We start from the raw sequence: 19,504 nt of genomic DNA on the forward strand, positions 1-19,504 counted from the left end.
TGACTTATATCATTTTCCTTCTCTCTAAAGGAAGGTTTTTTGCAAGGTAAGTCTACTGGGGAAAAAAAAATCTATCAATTTTTGTTTGAGAAAGTCTTAATTTCCTTTTCACTTTTGAAGGATAATTTCACAGGATACAGAATTCTAGGTTGGTGAGTTTTTTCTCTGAGCCTTTTAAAGGCACACCACTCTTTTGCATGGTTTCTGAGGAGAAGTCTTATGTTTAGATGTATCTTTGTTCGTCTATAAGTAAGGTGTTTTTTCCCTCTAGCTTCCTTCAGGATTTTCTCTTTATCTCTTGTTTTCTGTTGTGTTTTGTTTTGTTTTTAAAAGTAATGTTCCTAGGTATAGTTTTTTTTGGTATTTATCATACTTAGTGTGTTTGTGAGCTTCCTGTATCAGCAATTTGGTGTTCAGCATTAATTTGAGGAAACTCCCAGTCCTTGTTGTTTCAAATGTTTCTTCTACTCCTTTTTCTTTTTCTTCTCCTTCTGTTACAATCTTCTGTTTTAAGCTGTATGTGTTACACATTTTGTAGTTGTTCCCCAGTTCTTGGATACTGTGTTACCCTTTTTTCAGTCTTTTATCTGTTGGTTTTGCAGTTTTGGAGGTTTCTATCAAGATATTCTCAAGTTCAGAGATTTTTTTTTCCTCAGGTATGTGAAGTCTATTAATAAAGCCAGCAAAGGCATTCTTCATTTCAGTTATAATGTTTTTAGTCTCTAGCATTTCTTTTTGGTTCTTTACTAGAATTTCCATCTCTCTGCTTATATTGCTCGTATGTTTCCTATCTATTAGGGCCTTTAGCATATTAATCATAGTTGTTTTAAATTCCCAGCCTGAAAATTCCAACATCCTTGCCATATTTGAGTCCGGTTCTGATGTTTACATTACTCTTCAAACTGTTTTTTGCCTTTTAGTATGCCTTTAATTTTTTTTAAATTTTGTAACTGAGTATGATGAACTCAATAAAAGTATCTTCTGTAAATAAACCTTCAGAAATGTACTGCTAAGGTGTAGGCACGGGGAAATGTTCTATACTCCTATGATTAGGTCTGTCTTTTAGTGAGCCTATGCTTCTAGACTATATTTCACATATTATCAATTTATTTTTTCATTTCAATTATTGTACTCTATAGTTCCAGTACTTTTGTTTGGTTCCTTTTTATATTTTGTGTATCTTTTTTTTTTTAAGTTTTATTTATTTATTTGACAGAGAGATAGAGAGAGCCAGACAGCACAAGCACAGGGAATGGTAGAGGGAGAAGGAAAAGCAGACTCCCCACTGGAGGAGCCAGATGCAGGGCTCTGTCCCAGGACCCTGAGATCATGACCTGAGCCGAAGGCAAACTCTTAACCCACTGAGCCACCCAGGCACCCCTAATTTGTGTTTCTTTATGATGTTCCCTATTCATTGAGATACTATTCTTCTTGTTCCCTTTAGCTCTTCATCTGTGGTTTCCTTTAGCTTTTCAAGCATATTTTAAACAATCTATTTAAAGTCTTCATCTAGTAAGTTCAATGTCTCTGACGCAGTTTTTAAAAAATTTCTTCTGTGAATGGGCTATACTTGTTACTTTATATGCTTCCTAATTTTTGTTGAAAACTGAGCATTTGAATATAAATATGGCAACTCTGGAAATCAGATTTTTCTCTCATTTTAGGGTTTATTTTGTTGCTAGCTGTGGACTATAGCTATTTAGTTTTTCAGTGGCCTTTAAAAACTATTTCTGTAAAGTCCATATTCTTTGTCATGTGAGATTTCTGAAGCCTCTGTTCCTTTTAGCTTGTGATCAGTTGGTGTTTTGACAGAGATTTCTTTGAGTGTCTGGAACTAAAGGAAAAGACAAGAAAAAAAAAGAAATGGGAAAAATACTTTCAGACTGTGTTGGAGCACTCCTTCAGTGCTTTGACAGGTCATTTACGATGCTGAGCCTCTATTTCTTCCTCGTGCTGCGGTCAGAGATCAGCCAGGGGTGAAAGTTTAGTGTCTTTCTAAGTCTTTTCTACACACATCCTACTTTGGGCATATACATGGCTTTCTTGGTTTCTCAATAAATGTAGTCACTTTTGAATGTCCTAATTTACAAAAAACAAAAACAAAAACAAAAACTCTTCCCAGCTTTTCCTGCCAAGCTTTGGGCACATCACTGGGCATATCACATGCCTCGGCTGTAATCTTTTGCCAAGGAAACAGCAGTAGTTCATTTGCCTTGCAAGGATTACAAGGAATTCTGACTGTAAAACCACTTTTCTGCCCCGAGTGACTTCCAAGTTAGGGCAAACAAAAGCAAGCACTTTCAGGTAGCCCCCACACAGGTTAGAACAGACAAACATATTTCTTTGAAAATGAAAGACAACGTGCTCTTCTCTCTAAAACCAAGGACCAGGGTCTCATGGTGATAATGCAGGCTGCCATCATCCAGACTATCTACCCCTGAGCCAGGGATGCATGGGGCCAGGATAAATAGAAATGCCACAAAGCATTAATACCATTTTTTCAGTTGCCTTTTTCATAATTCAGCATTCTTTTTGTTATTAACCAGAGTCCTGAAAATTTTGATTCTGACAATTTTTACTTGGTTTTCCAATGTTTCTGAAAGATATTTTGCTTGGTATAGAATTTAAGGTTTACAAAGTCTTTTTTTCTCTTAGTATTTTATTTATTTGAGAGAGGGAGAGAGCAAGCGAGAGAGAGAGCAAGAGAGAGAGAGAGAGTGAGAGCGCACGAGTACACCCACCCGAGTGCTTGTGCATACACAAAGGCAGAGGGAGAGGGAGAGAAATAATCTTAAGCAAACACTACTCCTAGCACAGAGTCTTACATGAGGCTTGATCTCAAAATCCTGAGATCATGACTTGAGCCCAAATCAAGAGTCCCACCCCTAACTGACTGAGCCACTGAGGCGCTCCTCTTTCAGTATTTTTTTTTAAGATTGTATTTATTTATTCATGAGAGGCAGAGAGAGAGAGAGAGAGAGAGAGAGAGAGAGAGGGGCAGAGACACAGGCAGAAGGAGAAGCAGGTTCCATGCAGGGAGCCTGATGTGGAACTCGATCCCAGGTCTCTAGGATCACGCCCAGGCTGAAGGCAGGCACTAAACTGCTGAGCCACCCACTCTTTCAGTACTTTAAAAATGCTTTGGTGGCTTCTTTTTAGCATTATTTCCATTGAGAAATCTGATAGCATCCTTTTCTTTGTTCTCCTGTATAACACTGGTTTTCTTTCACTGCCTATAATATTTTCTCCTTTTTATTGATTTTCAGTCATTTGATTATATGGTACCTTGATTTAGTTTCCCTTATGTTTCATATGCTTGGGATTTATTAAATATTTTGGATCTCTGTTTATAATTTTTATCAAATTTGGAAAAATTTCAACTATGATTTCTTTAAAAAATATTTTTTTAGTCTCCTGCTCTCTCTCCTCTCCTTGTGAATGCTATTTATCCATATATTAGGTTGCTTACTGTTTCTTAACATTAAGAAATGGTGCTCTTTTCATTATTTTTTCCCTTTATGTTTCATTTAGAATAGTTTTTATTGGTATTGCTTCAAGTTCACTAAACTTTTCTTCCATAATATTTAATTTACCATTAATCTCATCTGGCATATTTTTCATGTTAGACCTTATAGTTTCTAACCCCAAAAAGTATGATTTAGTCTGTTTTATACCTTCATTTCTCTTATCTTTTTAACATATAAAATACAGATTTACAAGTGCCTGGCTCGCTCAGGCAAAAGAATATGACTGACTCTTGATCTCATGACTCTTGATCTCAGGGTCATGAGTTCGAGCCCCACATTGGGTGTAGAAATTACTAAAATAAATAAATAATCTTTAAAAAAGACTTAAAAATTATTTTATTTCACTTTTCTTTTATCTTCTGTGGCTGTTCTTGGTTGTTATCAGTTGGTTGATTATTCTCCTCACTATGGCTGTGTTTTTACAACTTCTTTGAATTCCTGGTCTTCTTTGATTGTCTTTCAGACATTATGACTTTTGCCATAGTGAGTCCTGGATATTTTTGCATTCCTATAAATCTTCTTGAGCTTCATCCTGTGATACCATTAAGTTACTTGAGAATGGTTTGACTTGGGGTGGTCTAGTTTTGATGATTTTTTAGGTGGATTCAGAGCAGTGCTTAGTCTAGGATTACCTATTCTCTTTTGTTGAAGTGAGACCTTTCTGAGTCCTCTACTCAAAACTATATGAACAATGAGCCTAATTGATAGGAGTTGACACTATTCCCAGACCTCTGTCATCCTGTCCCTCTAATCCTCTGATGACTCTTTCACAGGCCTCTATTAATTTCCTTACTGACCGAGGGCTGGTTAGTACTCTGATGAACACTTAAGGTGATCCTTCTTTAGATCTCTAGGGTTTTCTCTTTGTGCGGCTGTCATCACTATGGTACTTTATCCTGTGAATGTAGCCACTTTGGTCTCAGAAGCACCACCTTGCCTCAGAGGGTTTTCCAGGTTCCATTTTAGTTCCCTGTCCTTTTGCCACAGCCTGGAAACTCTCACAAGACAGTAAGGTGCAGCACTCATAGGCCTCACCTTCTTTGACTTCTCTCTTTCAGAGATCACTGTCCTTCATTGCCTAACATCTGGTGTCTTTTTTTTTTAATTTTTATTTATTTATGATAGTCACACAGAGAGAGAGAGAGGCAGAGACACAGGCAGAGGGAGAAGCAGGCTCCATGCACCGGGAGCCCGACGTGGGACTCGATCCTGGGTCTCCAGGATCGCGCCCTGGGCCAAAGGCAGGCACCGAACCGCTGCGCCACCCAGGGATCCCACATCTGGTGTCTTTAAAACCATTGTTTATGTGTTTTGTCTGTGTTGTTTTTTAAACTGTTTTGCAGAAGGGTAAATCTAGTTTCCTTTACCCTATCTTGCCTGGAAATGGCTGTTTCCTTTAGATGGTAATACAATTTGTCTAGTGTGCCAATTATTGGTCTCTTGTCTCTCAGCTTTATTCACAGGCTTCCATGTTCTCTTCTGAGCATTGGGAACAGAAACCTGCACATTACATTTCCACATCTCTTTGCAATCTGGCTTCCACTTAGGTTCTGCCTATGGGGCATTTTGGTAGGAAATTGGAAGGTGGGAGAATGGTGGAATATTTTTTTGGATTATTCACGTACAACTAACATGTACTGTTATATTAGTTTCGGGTGTACAATATAATTATTCAGCAATTCTATACATTACTTAGTGTTCAGTATAATAAGTGTACTCTTAGTCCCCTTCACTTATTTCACCCATCCCTCCACCTGCCAGTTCTGGCAACTGGCAACTCTGGCAACTACCAGTTCGTTCACTATGTTTAAGAGTCTTTTTTATGTTTTTTTCACTTGTTTTGTTTTTAAAGATTTTATTTATTTATTCATGAGAGACACACAGAGAGAGAGAGGCAGAGACACAGGCAGAGGGAGAAGCAGGCTCCATACAGGGAGCCTGACGCAGGACTCGATCCTGGGACTCCAGGATCATGCCCTGGGCTGAAGGCGGCGCTAAACTGCTGAGCCACCCGGGCTGCCCACTTGTTTTGTTTCTTAAATTCCACATAAGAGTGAAATTATATGGTATTGTCTTTCTCTGACTGACTTTCACTTAGCATTATACTCTTTAGATCTATCCATGTTGGTGCAAACGGCAAGATTCCATTCTTTTTTGTGGCTGAGTAATATTCCATTGTGTGTGTATGTGTGTGTGTGTGTGTGTGTGTGTGTGTGTGTGTGAGAGAGAGAGAGAGAGAGAGAGACATCTTTTTCATCTATTGATAGATACTTTGGTTGTTTCTATATCTTGGCTATTGTAAATCATGGTGCAATAAACATCTTTTCGAATTAGTGTTTTCATTGTTTTTGGGTAAATACCCAGTAGTGGAATTACTGGATCATATGGTAAATCTATTTTTAATTTTTTGAGGAAACTTCATACTGTTTTCCAGAGTAGCTGCACCAATTTGCATTTCCACTAGCAGTGCATTAGGGTTTCTTTTTCTCCACATTCTTTCCAACATTTTTTATTCAGCAGAAGCATTTCTTTATTTTGCTTTTAGTAAGTGTGTCTGGCAGTGGTATCAGTAGCAAAGGCAGGTAAATCTTGACCACTGCTTCCTACCCAGATATTATGCTTCCCAGAGTAACAGCCACACAGATGCAGTCTTGCCAGCATAGCATCTGTGGGCTCTTAGCCTGGGAACAGCGGGCACTTTGGACTCATGGGCTTCTGCAGCATCAGGAGGAATATGCATTCCTGGGTATAATGTAGTGTTGGCAGTTCCAAGAGCTGCCCCACCATTACAGAAATAACTGTGGGCTCTGGGTAAAACCATTGCCTACTCTGATTCTTTAGCTTCAGGGCTGGTAATGGCTTCTTGAAGTAACTAGTCTAGATAGAACTCTTTTTGTATAATTAATATCTTGTGTTAAATTTTCTCTACAATCTATTATATTTCTTCAGAACATCCACAATACTTTCTTTTTCCTAACTGAACACTAAGTGTAATAGGAAGATATGAAAAAATTGGATTATACTTCATTTATTTAAAGATTCTGTCAGAAAAAATAAAAAAATAAAGATTTTGTCAGCATTACTCCACTGTCTTCTAGAACTCAATATTATTTTGAGGAAATTTGAGGTCAGCTTGATTCCTCCCTTCGCGTTATAATTTGCTTTAATATTTTTTACTGGATACTCATGAATTTTTTTCTTCATTTTTGACATCCATTAGTTTTATCCATATGTCTGGAAATGGATTGTTCTGTATCAGGTTTTCCCAGACATCTGTACATCTCTTTTTTTTAAAGATTTGGGTCTCATTTCTAGAAAATTTGCTTGAATCATAGAATGCATTTATTCCATTACATTATTTTTCTCCAGATACACAAATCAGGTATATGATAGTTTTATCATATGCCTGTCTTTGCCTGTCTTTAGTATCTATAATTTTTTTAATCTTTTTGCTTTTTTCCCCTAAATATTATACTTCTTTTCCTCTGAATATTTTATACTGTAGGCAGAATAACCCTCTCCCTCCCCCCACACACACACGAAAATGTACAGGTCCTAATCACTAGAACCTGTGCCTGTGTTACATTATATGGCAAAAGGAACTTTGTGAATGCAATGAAGGTTATAGACTCAAAAAAAGGGATAGTATCCTGGATTAGCTGTCTGGGCTCAATCTGATCACATAAGCACCTAACAGTAGAGAATTATCTCCTTAAAAAGAGATGAATCAAAAAAGGAAGTTAAAGGGACTACAAACAAGAAAAAGAATCAACTTTCTGTTTTTGGTTCTAAGACATAGGGACCCACATAGGGCAAGTCCTCTAGGAGCTAAGTAAGGAAGGCCCAAGTTGCACAAGCAAACAGAAACCTCAGTCTTAACCTACAAGGACCATTCTCCCAGCAATCTGAATGTATTTCGACATCATAATAGTGACTGTTTAGTGCCATGGCCTATCCTAAGCACTTGCATATGTTTAACTCAGTTGATCCTCATTACTAGCATCACTTAACCAATGAGGAATCTGAAACTTACATCCATGGGGTAGCATGGGTAAGGTTATGGAGGGCAGGATGTATTCATTCAGTCATTCAATAAATATTCTTTGAGTGTCTATTAAATGCCATACATGTTTTAGGGTCCAGATTACTACAGTTAAGGAGTCAAACAAGACCTCTCTTTTGTAGTTGCCTGTCTCACTAGGGAGACAGATAATTATCAAAGTGAATGACTGACACAGTTTTGGATAGTAACCAGTGCCATGAAAGAAATTGGAGGCCTGGTGGTTGGTGATCGAGGCTCCCTGAAGGGATGCCAACTGAGCATCAGTCTGGAGAGAGCTATCTAGAGTAGATGTTTGAACTAAGGCCTATAGAGGCAACCTTATGCTACAGAACCCTGGCATGCCTAGGGATGGAACAGAGGGCCTGGGGGCAGAGTTGTGGGGAATGAGAAAGGAGTGGGAGATAATGACCTATGTTGGTTAGGGATCTGTGAGCTACAGCAGGTTTCCTTGGTGTAGAGAAGCAGGTTTTCAGTTAAGGCAAACCAAATTATGAAGTAAAGCCTGAGTTCCTCCCCACTGACCTGGTAAAGGTCTCCCTCCCAGGGAGGGAGGTTTATTACAATGACACAAGTCACATGTAACTGAGATCCTAGTGAGGGGCAAAACATGTGGTCTGGCTGGCTCCGCTTTGGAGGAAGGCCTGAATTTAAGTCTGGAAAGTGTGTTATCAGGAGGGGAAATTTGTATTTTACATGTTAAACAGGATCTGGATGCTAGAGAATTTGTATATACCACATTACGTGTTATTTCCCCACTGCCTTTATCAAAACCAGTTAGGTAATACAACAGGTAAGGTGGGGGTCAACCATGTACAATAGCAGCTAACGTTATTGTGCACTTAATATACACTAGACTCTATAAGTACTTCATAGAATTAATGTCCTATTTAATTCTCTCAACAATCTCATGAGTTAGGTGTTACTACTATTTTACAGATGAGAAAACTGACACACTTGCAAAGTACCATACACAAGATGGCAGTGGTAGAGGAGGACTTGAATCCAGAACCATTTGACTCCAAAGCACAGACTCACAGCTGCTATGATTCCTTTGTATTATAACACAAATGTGATAAAAAGTGACTACTGTATTATAATTGTAGTCTAGTTTCTCAGCCTCCAAGGCACTGTCCAGAAAAATGGCTCTGGGTGGTCTGGATTCTTCTTTATCCAGATTTACAGAGATCCCACCTGGCCCCATGCTGAGTTATCCTACACTATCTGCACCTTCATGTACACTTCCTTCAGAATCTCTCATTATCAGAGTTCCTACTTTTTATTTAGGGGCTTATGCAAATTTCACTCTATGAGGTTCAATTATTTAACACTTCTCTGTAGGAAAGAATTTGTTTCCTTTCATATGCTTTAAAAAAAGAAAAAAGCTGGCTGCCTGTGCATTAATCCAAGGAATTATCTCTTTCAAGTTTCCCGTCAAGAGAAAGTTAAAAGCCATAGTTATATTGTGCAGAAAATGTTTTACCTTGATATCTGAAATTTCATCCAGTTCTAGAACCTTGCAATATTATTAGCCATGGAAAAATAAGGGCCAAGCTTAATATAAATCAGTAACGAAATGGACATTTTTATCCACTGCTTTGGCACCTGTCACATTGATATTTAAATTAGGACCTTAAGCTTGTTTTACTTCCTTTTTTTTTTTTTTTTTTTTTTAAAGTTTGTTTTACTTTCTAACAAAGCTTCATCTAGAACCTTTCTGGTAGATAGTTATAACACTGTATCCAGATTTAAAATGTAGCTTGTTGATCTAGAACTTTCATTTTCAGGAAATCGGTCCAACGAAATGATCAGAGTACTAGATCTCTGTGCATGGATAGACGTTGCAGAATTACCTGGAACAGGAAAAAATCTTGGCAAAAAAATCTAGATGTGGCCAACAGGAAGTCCACTTAATACACCATGGTATATCTTTGTAATGCAGTCATTAAAAATGGAAGTGTTTGTCAGTGGTGGGAAAATGTAGGCCATAATGTGAGAATAGCTTATAAAACAGTGTGAATACAACCCCAGTTTTTGTACATATGAAAGCAAAACAAATGACCTCTGAGAGGTGGCATTATGGATGAACTTTATTTTTATTCCAGGAATCTAAAGTTATGGTTAAGACTATGGGCTCTGGAGGGGCGCCTGGATAGAGTCATTGAGCATTGGACTCTTGGTTTGGCTGGGGTCATGGGATTGAGCCCCGCCTGGAGCCTGAGCCTCTCCCTCTGCCTCTCCTACTCATGCTCTCGCTAAAATAAATAAATCTTAAAAATAAAGAAAAAAGCCTGTGGGCTCTGGAGATGGCCCAAGTAGGTTTAATCCTTGGCTCTACTATTTACTAGCTGTGTGGCTCTAGGCAAGTCACATTTATGAAAATTATGTCAGTTAATTTATGTAAAATCTTTAGTACAATGAAAAACTATCATCATAAAATGGAAATGAAATTAAAAATAAAAATATCTTTAATATCAAAGAGGGAGTGTGTTTATTTTATTTTTTTTACAAAGATTTTATTTATTTATTCATGAGAGACACAGGAAGAGAGGCAGAGGGGATCCCTGGGTGGCGCAGCGGTTTGGCGCCTGCCTTTGGCCCAGGGCGCGATCCTGGAGACCTGGGATCGAATCCCACATCAGGCTCCCAGTGCATGGAGACTGCTTCTCCCTCTGCCTGTGTCTCTGCCTCTCTCTCTCTCTCTGTGACTATCATAAATAAATAAAAAATTAAAAAAAAATTAAAAAAAAAAAGAAAGAGAGGCAGAGAGACATGAGCAGAGGGAGAAGCAGGCTCCCTGGGGGAAGCCTGATGTGAGACTCGATCCCAGGACCCCGGATCACGACCTGAGCCAAAGGCAGACACTCAACCACTGAGCCACCCAGGTGCCCCGGAGTGTGTTTAATATTGTACAAAAGGACACATGGGAATGAGAATAAGAAAAACTGGGTTTGAACCCAAGTCTACCAAGTGGTTAGACTTTGCGCAAGTCACATCCTCTGAGTCCTGATTTCAAGGGTCAAATGGGGAGAGTAACACTTTCACCATCTCAGAAATGAAGTTGGGATCAAATGAGAGTTTATACGAGGACTACGTAAACCATGTTACACTCTGCAAAATATTTTATTATTATATTGAGTGTTGACTCCTTAATATTGTACACCTTAATATTGTAATTACAAACATTCTGTCCTAATTCCAAAGCAGCAGAGGCACAAACTTAAATGGTCACAGAAGAAAAAGAAAGGGAAGTAACTTGGTGTAGTGGAATAAGCTTGTTGGCAAGACAAGTCGGCACTTGCTGCCAGTGGTGTGAAGAAAGGATAAGAGGAGAAGAGAAAGAACTTTATAATAATATTTTCTTAGACTGGCAGGGCTCCTAGTTTGGCAGTCCATTACATCCTAACTACTTCTTCGTTGATATTTAAGAGAATATCTAATCTGATCAGTGGATCCTCTCAGGCATTACTGAGTAAACTGCTGGGCAACAAGAGTTTGATCTAGATTTGGGCCAATAGATGAACTTTTTCAAAGATATTGGGAAGAAGCAAAAATGTCACCAGTAAAAGTTCAAATGATGGTGCTTCATTCTGCTGACTCTGCTGGGTGATTCAGAGACTAATAAAGAAATAATACATTTCAATTCCCACAAGAGACATATGTTACAATTCTCTTTGTAGAGTGACTCATAGCTACGTGACTCTTGACACAACAATTGTATGTTTTGCCATTTTTCAACTGAGGAGGTTGGCTGAATAAGGTTTGAGGTCTCTTTAAGGAATAAAATACTTTTTATTGATGTAGGTCAAGATCATGCTACTGGGACATATTATGTGGTAATTTGGAGTGAATTCTTTACCTGTAATAATTTTAAGTATTATAACCTTGATGGAGTTCAGAATTAAAATAAGAAGGACCCTTTGGAGAAGAGAGTAACCACCACAAAAATAAATATCACCTTACCTTTTGCCACCCCACTCCCACTCCGCTGGAATTACAAAGGGTACGCTTGAGTCAAAGCAGCAAAACCATGCTAATGCACTGAGATGAGACCATGTCATTTAATTTTATGAAGCTGGCCCAACCCTGACAAAAACAAGTACACACAAAAACTAAAGATCAATGTTATCTAGTATGAAGAAGTAAAATTCCAAAAATATTATTCATCAATTTAGTAGTTTCAAAGGAAATTAAAACAAACTGATTAGACAGCCACAGCATTTGATATTACATTTGATTAAAAAAAAAAATCTCGGTAAAAATAGGACCAGGGAGATTTTTCTTCTTAACAGGATGAAGAGTACCTCAATCAATGGCCCACATTATACTTAACAACAAAACCAAAGGCATTCCCATGCAGTCATGAATAAGACAAACAACTTTGTATCTGTCTTTTATTTAGCATTATTTTGGAAGTTATGCAATTAAAGCAGAAAAATAAGAGATTCAATATTGGAAAATAAGTGAAATTATGTGAAGGCAGTATAATTACACAAAACACCAAAGAATCAACTGACATAAAAGTAGAATTGCTAAGTGCTCTAGTTAATGGCTAAAATTTAAAATATAGTGAAATTAATAGCTCTTATGTCATCATTAATAGAAGTGAAAATTCAATGAAGAAATAAAATGATTCATAATAAAAGCAGTAAGTGTTAAAAAATGAATATTAAAGAACTTTTTCTCATTTTCTAACCATAAATGAAGGGAAGAACTTTCTAACCCTAAATGAAATAGACTCTTTGGTTGGAATACAGAAGAAGAAGAAGAAAGAGGAGGAGAAGGGGAGGGGGAGAGGGGAAAAGAGGGAGGAAGAGAAGGGGGAGGGGGAGGAAAAGAAAATAAGAAAGAACCACCTATGGTACTTTGTTATAGCAGCCTGAGCAGAATAAGACAAAACAGAATGTTATGAATAACTCTGCTCATAAGTTTGATAACTTGGATGAAATGGACAATTTCCTTGACAGTCAAACTGCTAAAACTCAAGAAATAAATAATCTGCATAATTCTACTTAAAGAATTGAATTCAGATAAAAACCTTCCAATAAAGAGGGCCAGGGATCCCTGGGTGGCGCAGCAGTTTGGCGCCTGCCTTTGGCCCAGGGCGTGATCCTGGAGACCCGGGATCGAATCCCACATCGGGCTCCCGGTGTATGGAGCCTGCTTCTCCCTCTGCCTATGTCTCTGCCTCTCGCTCTCTCTCTCTATCATAAATAAATAAAAATTTTAAAAAAAAGAGGCCCAAATGGCATCGTTGGTGAATACTGTCCAACATTTAGGGAAGAAATTATATTAATTCTACCCATATTCTTCCATAAATATACAAGAGGAGGGAAACTCATTTTATAAGAGCAACATTACACTGACCGGACAATGACATTAAAAGGTAAGGAAACCACATATCAATATCCCTTATGAACAAAAATACTCAATAAAATACTAGCAAAGGAATATAACAATACTCTGGAAATTCAAGGCTAGTCCTACAAAAAAAATGGATGTGATTCATACACCAATATTATGAAGGGAAAAATAAAAGACAAGATCGTTTCGATAGATGGAGAATAAACATCCAACAGAACCCAACGTCCATTCATGATTAACAAGTCTCAGAAAACCAGGAATAAAAAGGAATTTCCTCAGCCTTAAAAAGGCCATTTACAAAAATCCTTCAATTAACCTACTTAACGGTAGAAGACTGAATGCTCGCCTCCTAGGATTGGTGACAAGACAAGGATGTGTCTGGCCTCACCACAGCTTTGATCAATAGCTGGAGGGTCTAACCAGTGCAGTAGGACAAAGAAAAGAAATAAATGGCATTTGAAAGGAAAATTGGAAAGATGGTAAAGAAAGGAAACATTTATTATAAATAAGCTGCAGACAACATGACTAAATAGAAAACTTCTAAAAATCTACATAAGTGGATCTGGCAAGGTGTCAGGATACAAGGTCAATATACAAAAAATCAATTGTATTTCTAGATACAATGAACAATTAAAAATAGAAAACTTTCTAAGAATGAACTAATTCACAGTGTGCATGCAAGATCCGTATGCTAACAACTAAAAACACTGATAAAAGAAATCCACGACCTACATAAAACAGAGCACTGCGCTGCGTTCATGGAGTGGAAGACAAATATTAAGACGTCCACTCTCCCTCAAACTGGTCTATGCATCCGATGCAATTATCATCAAAATCCACGAAGGTGCTTGTTTTGGTTCCTGTCAAGAGGCCAACTCTAAAATGTCCAATGGAAAGGCAAAGGAACCAATATGGCAAAACGTTTTTGTAAAAGAACAAAGTTGATTTACTTTGTGCTTATGGAAAGCTACAGCGACCAAAGCAACGTAGAATGGGTGAAAGCACAGACCCAGAAACTAATGGAACAGTTTAGAAACAGACTAACACCTTGTCAACTGATTTTTGACAAAAGTGCAAAGAAAACAAACTTTGATCTGTCTATGGTACATATATAATTCTTATACACACCATATGTAAAAAGTGACTCAAATGGATCCCAGACCTAAATGTAAAAATGGAAAACTGTTAAAGTCCTACAAAATAAAAAAACCTTTGTCACCTTAAGTTAGGCAAGTTTCTTATTAGATATGACACCAAAACTATTATCCATTGAAGAAAAAGGTGCTCAAGTGGACTTTGTGAAAATTAAGAACTGCTGCTCTTGGGATCCCTGGGTGGCGCAGCGGTTTGGCGCCTGCCTTTGGCCTAGGGCGCGATCCTGGAGACCCAGGATCGATTCCCACGTCGGGCTCCCGGTGCATGGAGCCTGCTTCTCTCTGCCTGTGTCTCTGCCTCTCTTTCTCTCTCTGTGACTATCATAAATAAATAAAAATTAAAAAAAAAAAAAAAAAAAAAAGAACTGCTCTTCAAAGAGCTGGGTCAGGGGAATGAAAAGACAAGCATAGACGGGGAGAAAATATTTACAGAGCACATGTCTTATCTAGATTATAGAAATTAGTATCTGGCTAGAAATATGAAAACAAATTGGCTTACCACTTATTTTTTCAAATTAATAAAGATAGAATATGGGATTTTTGTTCATTAGTGAGAGTCGAGGATACAGGTAATCCCATATACTTTTTAAAAAGATTTTATTTACTCATGAGAGACAGAGGCAGAGACAGAGGCAGAGAGAAAAGCAGGCTCCCTGTGGGGAGCCCCATGTGGGACTAGATCCCAGGACTCCAGAATCACGACCTGAGCCTGAGCCGAAGGCAGATGCTCAACCACTGAGCTGCCCAGGTGTTCCTAATCCCATATACTTGTGATGAACTTCCAGTTTTGGAAAGAAATCTGACAAGACACATCAAATCTTAAATATATCTGTACCCTTTAATACACTATATTTCTAGAAATGTATCCTTAAAATCTTACATTCTGATACTTCTATTTACAAAAATGAAAACAAAAATCAGTCCCACAACAGGAACTGATGAAATAAATCGTGTACTATCCACCTATGGGAGGCTCTGCGGACAGGGAAATCTTGCTTAAAGAGTATTCTCAAGACACAACGTTAAGTGGAGAAATAGGACATAAAACTGTATACAGGATTCCATTTTCTGTGGGGAAAAAAGAAAAAAAGCCAAGTATGTTTTCTCTGCATGGTGAGATTACCGGTGAGGTATTTTTTCATTTTGTACCTCCTGAAAAACACATTTCCAAGATATAGAAGTTATTTTTAAAAAGGAAATGGTGTTCTAGAGTTAACATGAAGTTCAACAGAAATCAACACGAAATTCCGGGTCTCTCCGGAGAGGAGAAAGTGAGCATGGCCTGCAAGCATCGGATTTCGCCAAGCGCTGGGCAGACCGTGAGGGCGATGACGGACAGCTCACAGCTCTTCCCTAAGTTCATTTTTGGTGCTTTCCCAGCAAGACAGGACCATAAGAGACATGGGAACGGACACGTGGGAGCCCCCCTCTATCCCCGGGCCCTCAAGCACTGCTGGAATACTGGTTTGATTTGGACACAAATACGACTCTGAACTTTCCCTTTGTTTGGTTCCCAATTTACTTTTAATAATTAAGCTCTTACAAAACTCTCCAGTCGGTGCATTCTAAAAATACCTGCTAGGTTACGTCCGGGACTGGACCATTGCCCCCTAGTGGGAAAGCCCTCAAATAACCTGTTGCTGTTCACACACTAGAGTGTACGCGGGCCAGGACACCGAGAAACAAGCGCGGGCTTTCCTCCTTATGCCAGTTGGTCTTTTGCCAGGTTTCTCCTCTTGGAGAAAATACCTTCTTCAGTACGGCTGGTTCTATGCTAAAGAGGAACTTTTCACATGTATGAACTTTAAGCCCATAAGGTGGGCACTTCTTTTATTATCTAAGGTGGCCGTTTCTTAATGCTTACACGGGTCGAATGCAGTAAGAGGTCAAGGAGACAATTTATCATTATGCTTATAAAAGTATCTCCAGCATTTGAGAACATCCCAAGACTTTGTAAAGTTATTATTCATCTGATAATACTAACGAGTTAGGATGTTTTGACCTCGTGCATTTTTCCATAATGAAGCAGGGTCAGGTTCCAAAGTCTGGGGAGCAAGAGGTGTGTAAAAAACCTTTCTGCCATAGTAAAACACACACACACACCACTTCGGTTACCAACTGAAAAGATACCCCAAATGGTAGTGCTCTCAAATACTAAATAATTTGACTTCTCGATTACCTAGCATTCACTTTTATTTCTTGGCTTGGGTTTATTCTTCCAGAAGTGTACAGTACTATCTCCACATGAATGTATATGGGATTAAAAAAAATGCTGAAAGTGCTCCCTAAGAAGGTAATGATTTATGATCCACTAAAAATACTTGTCAGTAGTGTTTAGGTTTCACATATAAATTTTCCAAGACTAAAAACCTATTACTTGAAATAAATCCTGTTACACACACAGGAAAAAGAACCTGTTTTCCTATTTCTCATTTTCTTTAGGAGTATCTGTACCCAGAATCATCCTCACATCGAAAGTTTAAAAAGATCCTCACTTAAAAAAAAAAAAAAAATCCTCACAATTTGAAAGGAAAAAAAAAAGTGCGTGGATGTAGTATTTATTCCAAAAGACTAAGGGCTTCACAGAAGAAAGCTTAATATCCAGTAGTTAGTTATAATATAAATGTGTTTACATAGATACGGAGATTTATAAAGTAACTATTGCCCAGCCACTAAATAAAGATCAAAGGAGATTTTTTTCCTACTGTAATTAAAAAAAAAAAAGGTTAAGACAGAAGGCATAGAATATGAATGTAGGTGTCAAGACAATAGAATACAAGCAATTTGACAAGACTAAGTTTATTCTAAGCAAAATTTTTATTAATAAAAAGATTAACCATGACCATATGAGATGAGTGGCTGGGCTTAGACTTTGCTACATCAAATAAATTAAAAATTGATACTTGAGAATATCATTACAATTTATAATAGCATTCCTTTATAGAGGCATTTTAGTTTTAGCAATGTTTCTCTTAAACATAAAAGACTAACCCTTAAGTGTCATGGGTGAGAATCATTATAGCTACTGTTTATTCAGAAGAGAATTTCCAAGAGCTGTTTGGTGGTATTATCTCAAGACCTACACCCAAACTTTAGGGAAACAATCTTCCAAAAAGGTCTGGAACACTGCATGATCAGAGACAAGTATCAGCGCTTGATACTGTGGCAGGAAGATATCCCACTCCAAGTCAAGTGTGAAGAACAAATAACACAAATTAAGAATGCACCCAAGACCCCCAAATAAGTTAGTAAAAGTGCCATTACTTTAAGAATTATCAGACATATCATGTGTTTAAATACAAATTCAAATTTGTTAAGTCCAAAAGATACAGTAATTTTATTACATAAAATTTCTCCTGTGTGCTAAAAATGTTAACTTACAAGAACATAATATTTGTATAAGTGTAGAGGGAATTAAGGTCAAATTGTCTAATCATTTTTCATTGATGAGAATAGAACAATAGGTAGTGGACATAGAAGAAGCACTCAGAGTCCTCTAAAATTCCAGGTTGTCTATTACTGCTCAGCCAAAACACACTGACCATTCTCTAATAATATAAATGCCTACTCAAATTTTATTTTTAAAAATAAAGTCCATTTGTTTCTTCATTAAAGCTTCTGCAAGACTGACAAAGGTACATTCTACCTATTAAAAATAGGAGTACTCTTCATCTTTGGATAGGTATCACCACTTAAGGGAAATGTAATCATATACAGATTACTATATTTTTATTTGAGGCAGCTGTTGGAGTCCATTAAGCACTTTTTGAACACTGTACCTTTAAAGTTTGTCTTTAATATTAATACTTTGGAAAACCAAAAATAGAGGAAAAACATCTACGGCAAAGTACATTTCATTCAGATTTGATAGCAGTAAAATACAAAAAAAAATAGTGCAGTGTCAATTTTATATCTGTAAATCACTTGAGGATAGTTTTATGTTTTATGATTGAATGACAAAAAAAGTTTTAACCTGTTAAAAAAGTTTAAGTCTTTGACTTAGTAAGGCAAAAATGAAATTAAGCACTGTAAAAAGACTTTAAAAATGAAGTTCTACAAATTTGGTTTCCATTTACAACAATTTCATTAACAGATGAGTTAAGTGTAGATACAATGTATCCAATACTCTTATAACCACAGTAAAAAAAAATCTCTAGCAATTTATAGATTGTGAAATCCTTAGTAATACCAATATATATTTAAAACATGTTCATACAGAACCAAGACCTCTCCTTCACCATGTAAAAGAACACTTCTTAGAGATAATTAACAAAAATACCAATTAAACAATGGAAACTCATTTCATTTCACTGCGCCCAAAAGTATGACACAAAATATTGGCTTAAAGAGGTAGATTAAAAAGAAAAAAGAAAACCAGATTCTCCATTCTTTGTCACTTTTATTCAGTAGTAGTATTTTTTTCCTTATTTTCGGTGCCAGACACGGCAAGGAGTGATTACAGCCAACTGTTATTAAAACATTTGTTCGCAACATATACCCCCTTTACCACTGACCCCAAACTGACTCATTTTGTGTGCTTTCGTTCTTTCATTTTTTAATATACCACCACCAAGACTGGGTGGAGGGGGCAAGGGTAAAAGAGATGAAGGGGAAGAGTCCAGGAGGCCAGAAGAGGAGGAATGCTACAAGCCACAGTAAGAATGAGCTGTATTTAATTTAAAAAAGGGGGGAGGGGTGTACCCCACAAATGATACAGTAATGAGGATACACAATTAAATCCCATAAGCATGACTGAAGGCTTTCACTGTGTTTGACGTCATCACAATGGAAGGCATAAAAAGTGGAGTAAATCAATGTTGATACAGTCCAATCTAGTCCATTAGGCAAGATGGTGCAAGAAGTCATTTAAATTAAAAGTGCCCTACCCTTACCTACATGGCTAGCAGACATGGAGAACACCACAGTGATGAATCCACAGAGATCTCTCCATGTAGCTATAAAAAATGTGTTGTCGAATGGCACATTGTCAAACACTGGAAAAGGGCGCCACAATGGACCTCTCTCTTTTTTAGGTACGAATGCTAGATTCAACTATCTCAACTAAGCAGGAAGTGGGCTCTTCTGTTGGGAATGCCAACCCTAATTCACTTTGTCTTGAAATATATACAGATTGTTTGTAGTAGCTACAGCAATGATATTTTCCTTGGGGTGCCAGGCTGTATGAAGGATTTTCTTGTTGAAGTCTAGGCTGTCAACACTTATTTCATCTTTCTTTCGCTTGCCACTTGCACAGACTTTACGTGGCTTCAAAACCGTGCGAGGTTTGTTGTTCTCGCGTGATGCCTCTAGGGTTATGTCTCGCTTGGTGTTCCTATCAAACATTCTGAAGAAATTATTGTAAGATCCGGTCATGACAACACTGTAAAAGTAAACAGAGT

At 37.6% G+C, this 19,504-nt stretch overlaps 1 protein-coding gene and 1 long non-coding RNA gene across 9 annotated transcripts in view; one reads left to right on the top strand and one right to left on the bottom strand.

Annotated features, from left to right (window-relative positions):
• The window catches only part of LOC140615994 (uncharacterized), a 76,659-nt gene that overhangs the window by 21,710 nt on the left and 35,445 nt on the right, over positions 1 to 19,504 (top strand). The window lies entirely within an intron of this gene.
• PPP2R2A (protein phosphatase 2 regulatory subunit Balpha) overlaps positions 18,485 to 19,504 on the bottom strand; it is an 85,788-nt gene continuing 84,768 nt past the window's right edge. For all 8 annotated transcript variants that reach the window (XM_072796212.1, XM_072796209.1, XM_072796211.1 and 5 more), the window contains one exon: positions 18,485 to 19,485. In XM_072796212.1, coding sequence (XP_072652313.1) covers positions 19,206 to 19,485 — 280 coding nt within the window. In that variant the 3' untranslated portion in view covers positions 18,485 to 19,205. The remainder of the gene's footprint in view (positions 19,486 to 19,504) is intronic.

This window comes from Canis lupus, chromosome 24 (assembly GCF_048164855.1).
Source record: "Canis lupus baileyi chromosome 24, mCanLup2.hap1, whole genome shotgun sequence".
Classification (NCBI taxonomy): domain Eukaryota; kingdom Metazoa; phylum Chordata; class Mammalia; order Carnivora; family Canidae; genus Canis; species Canis lupus.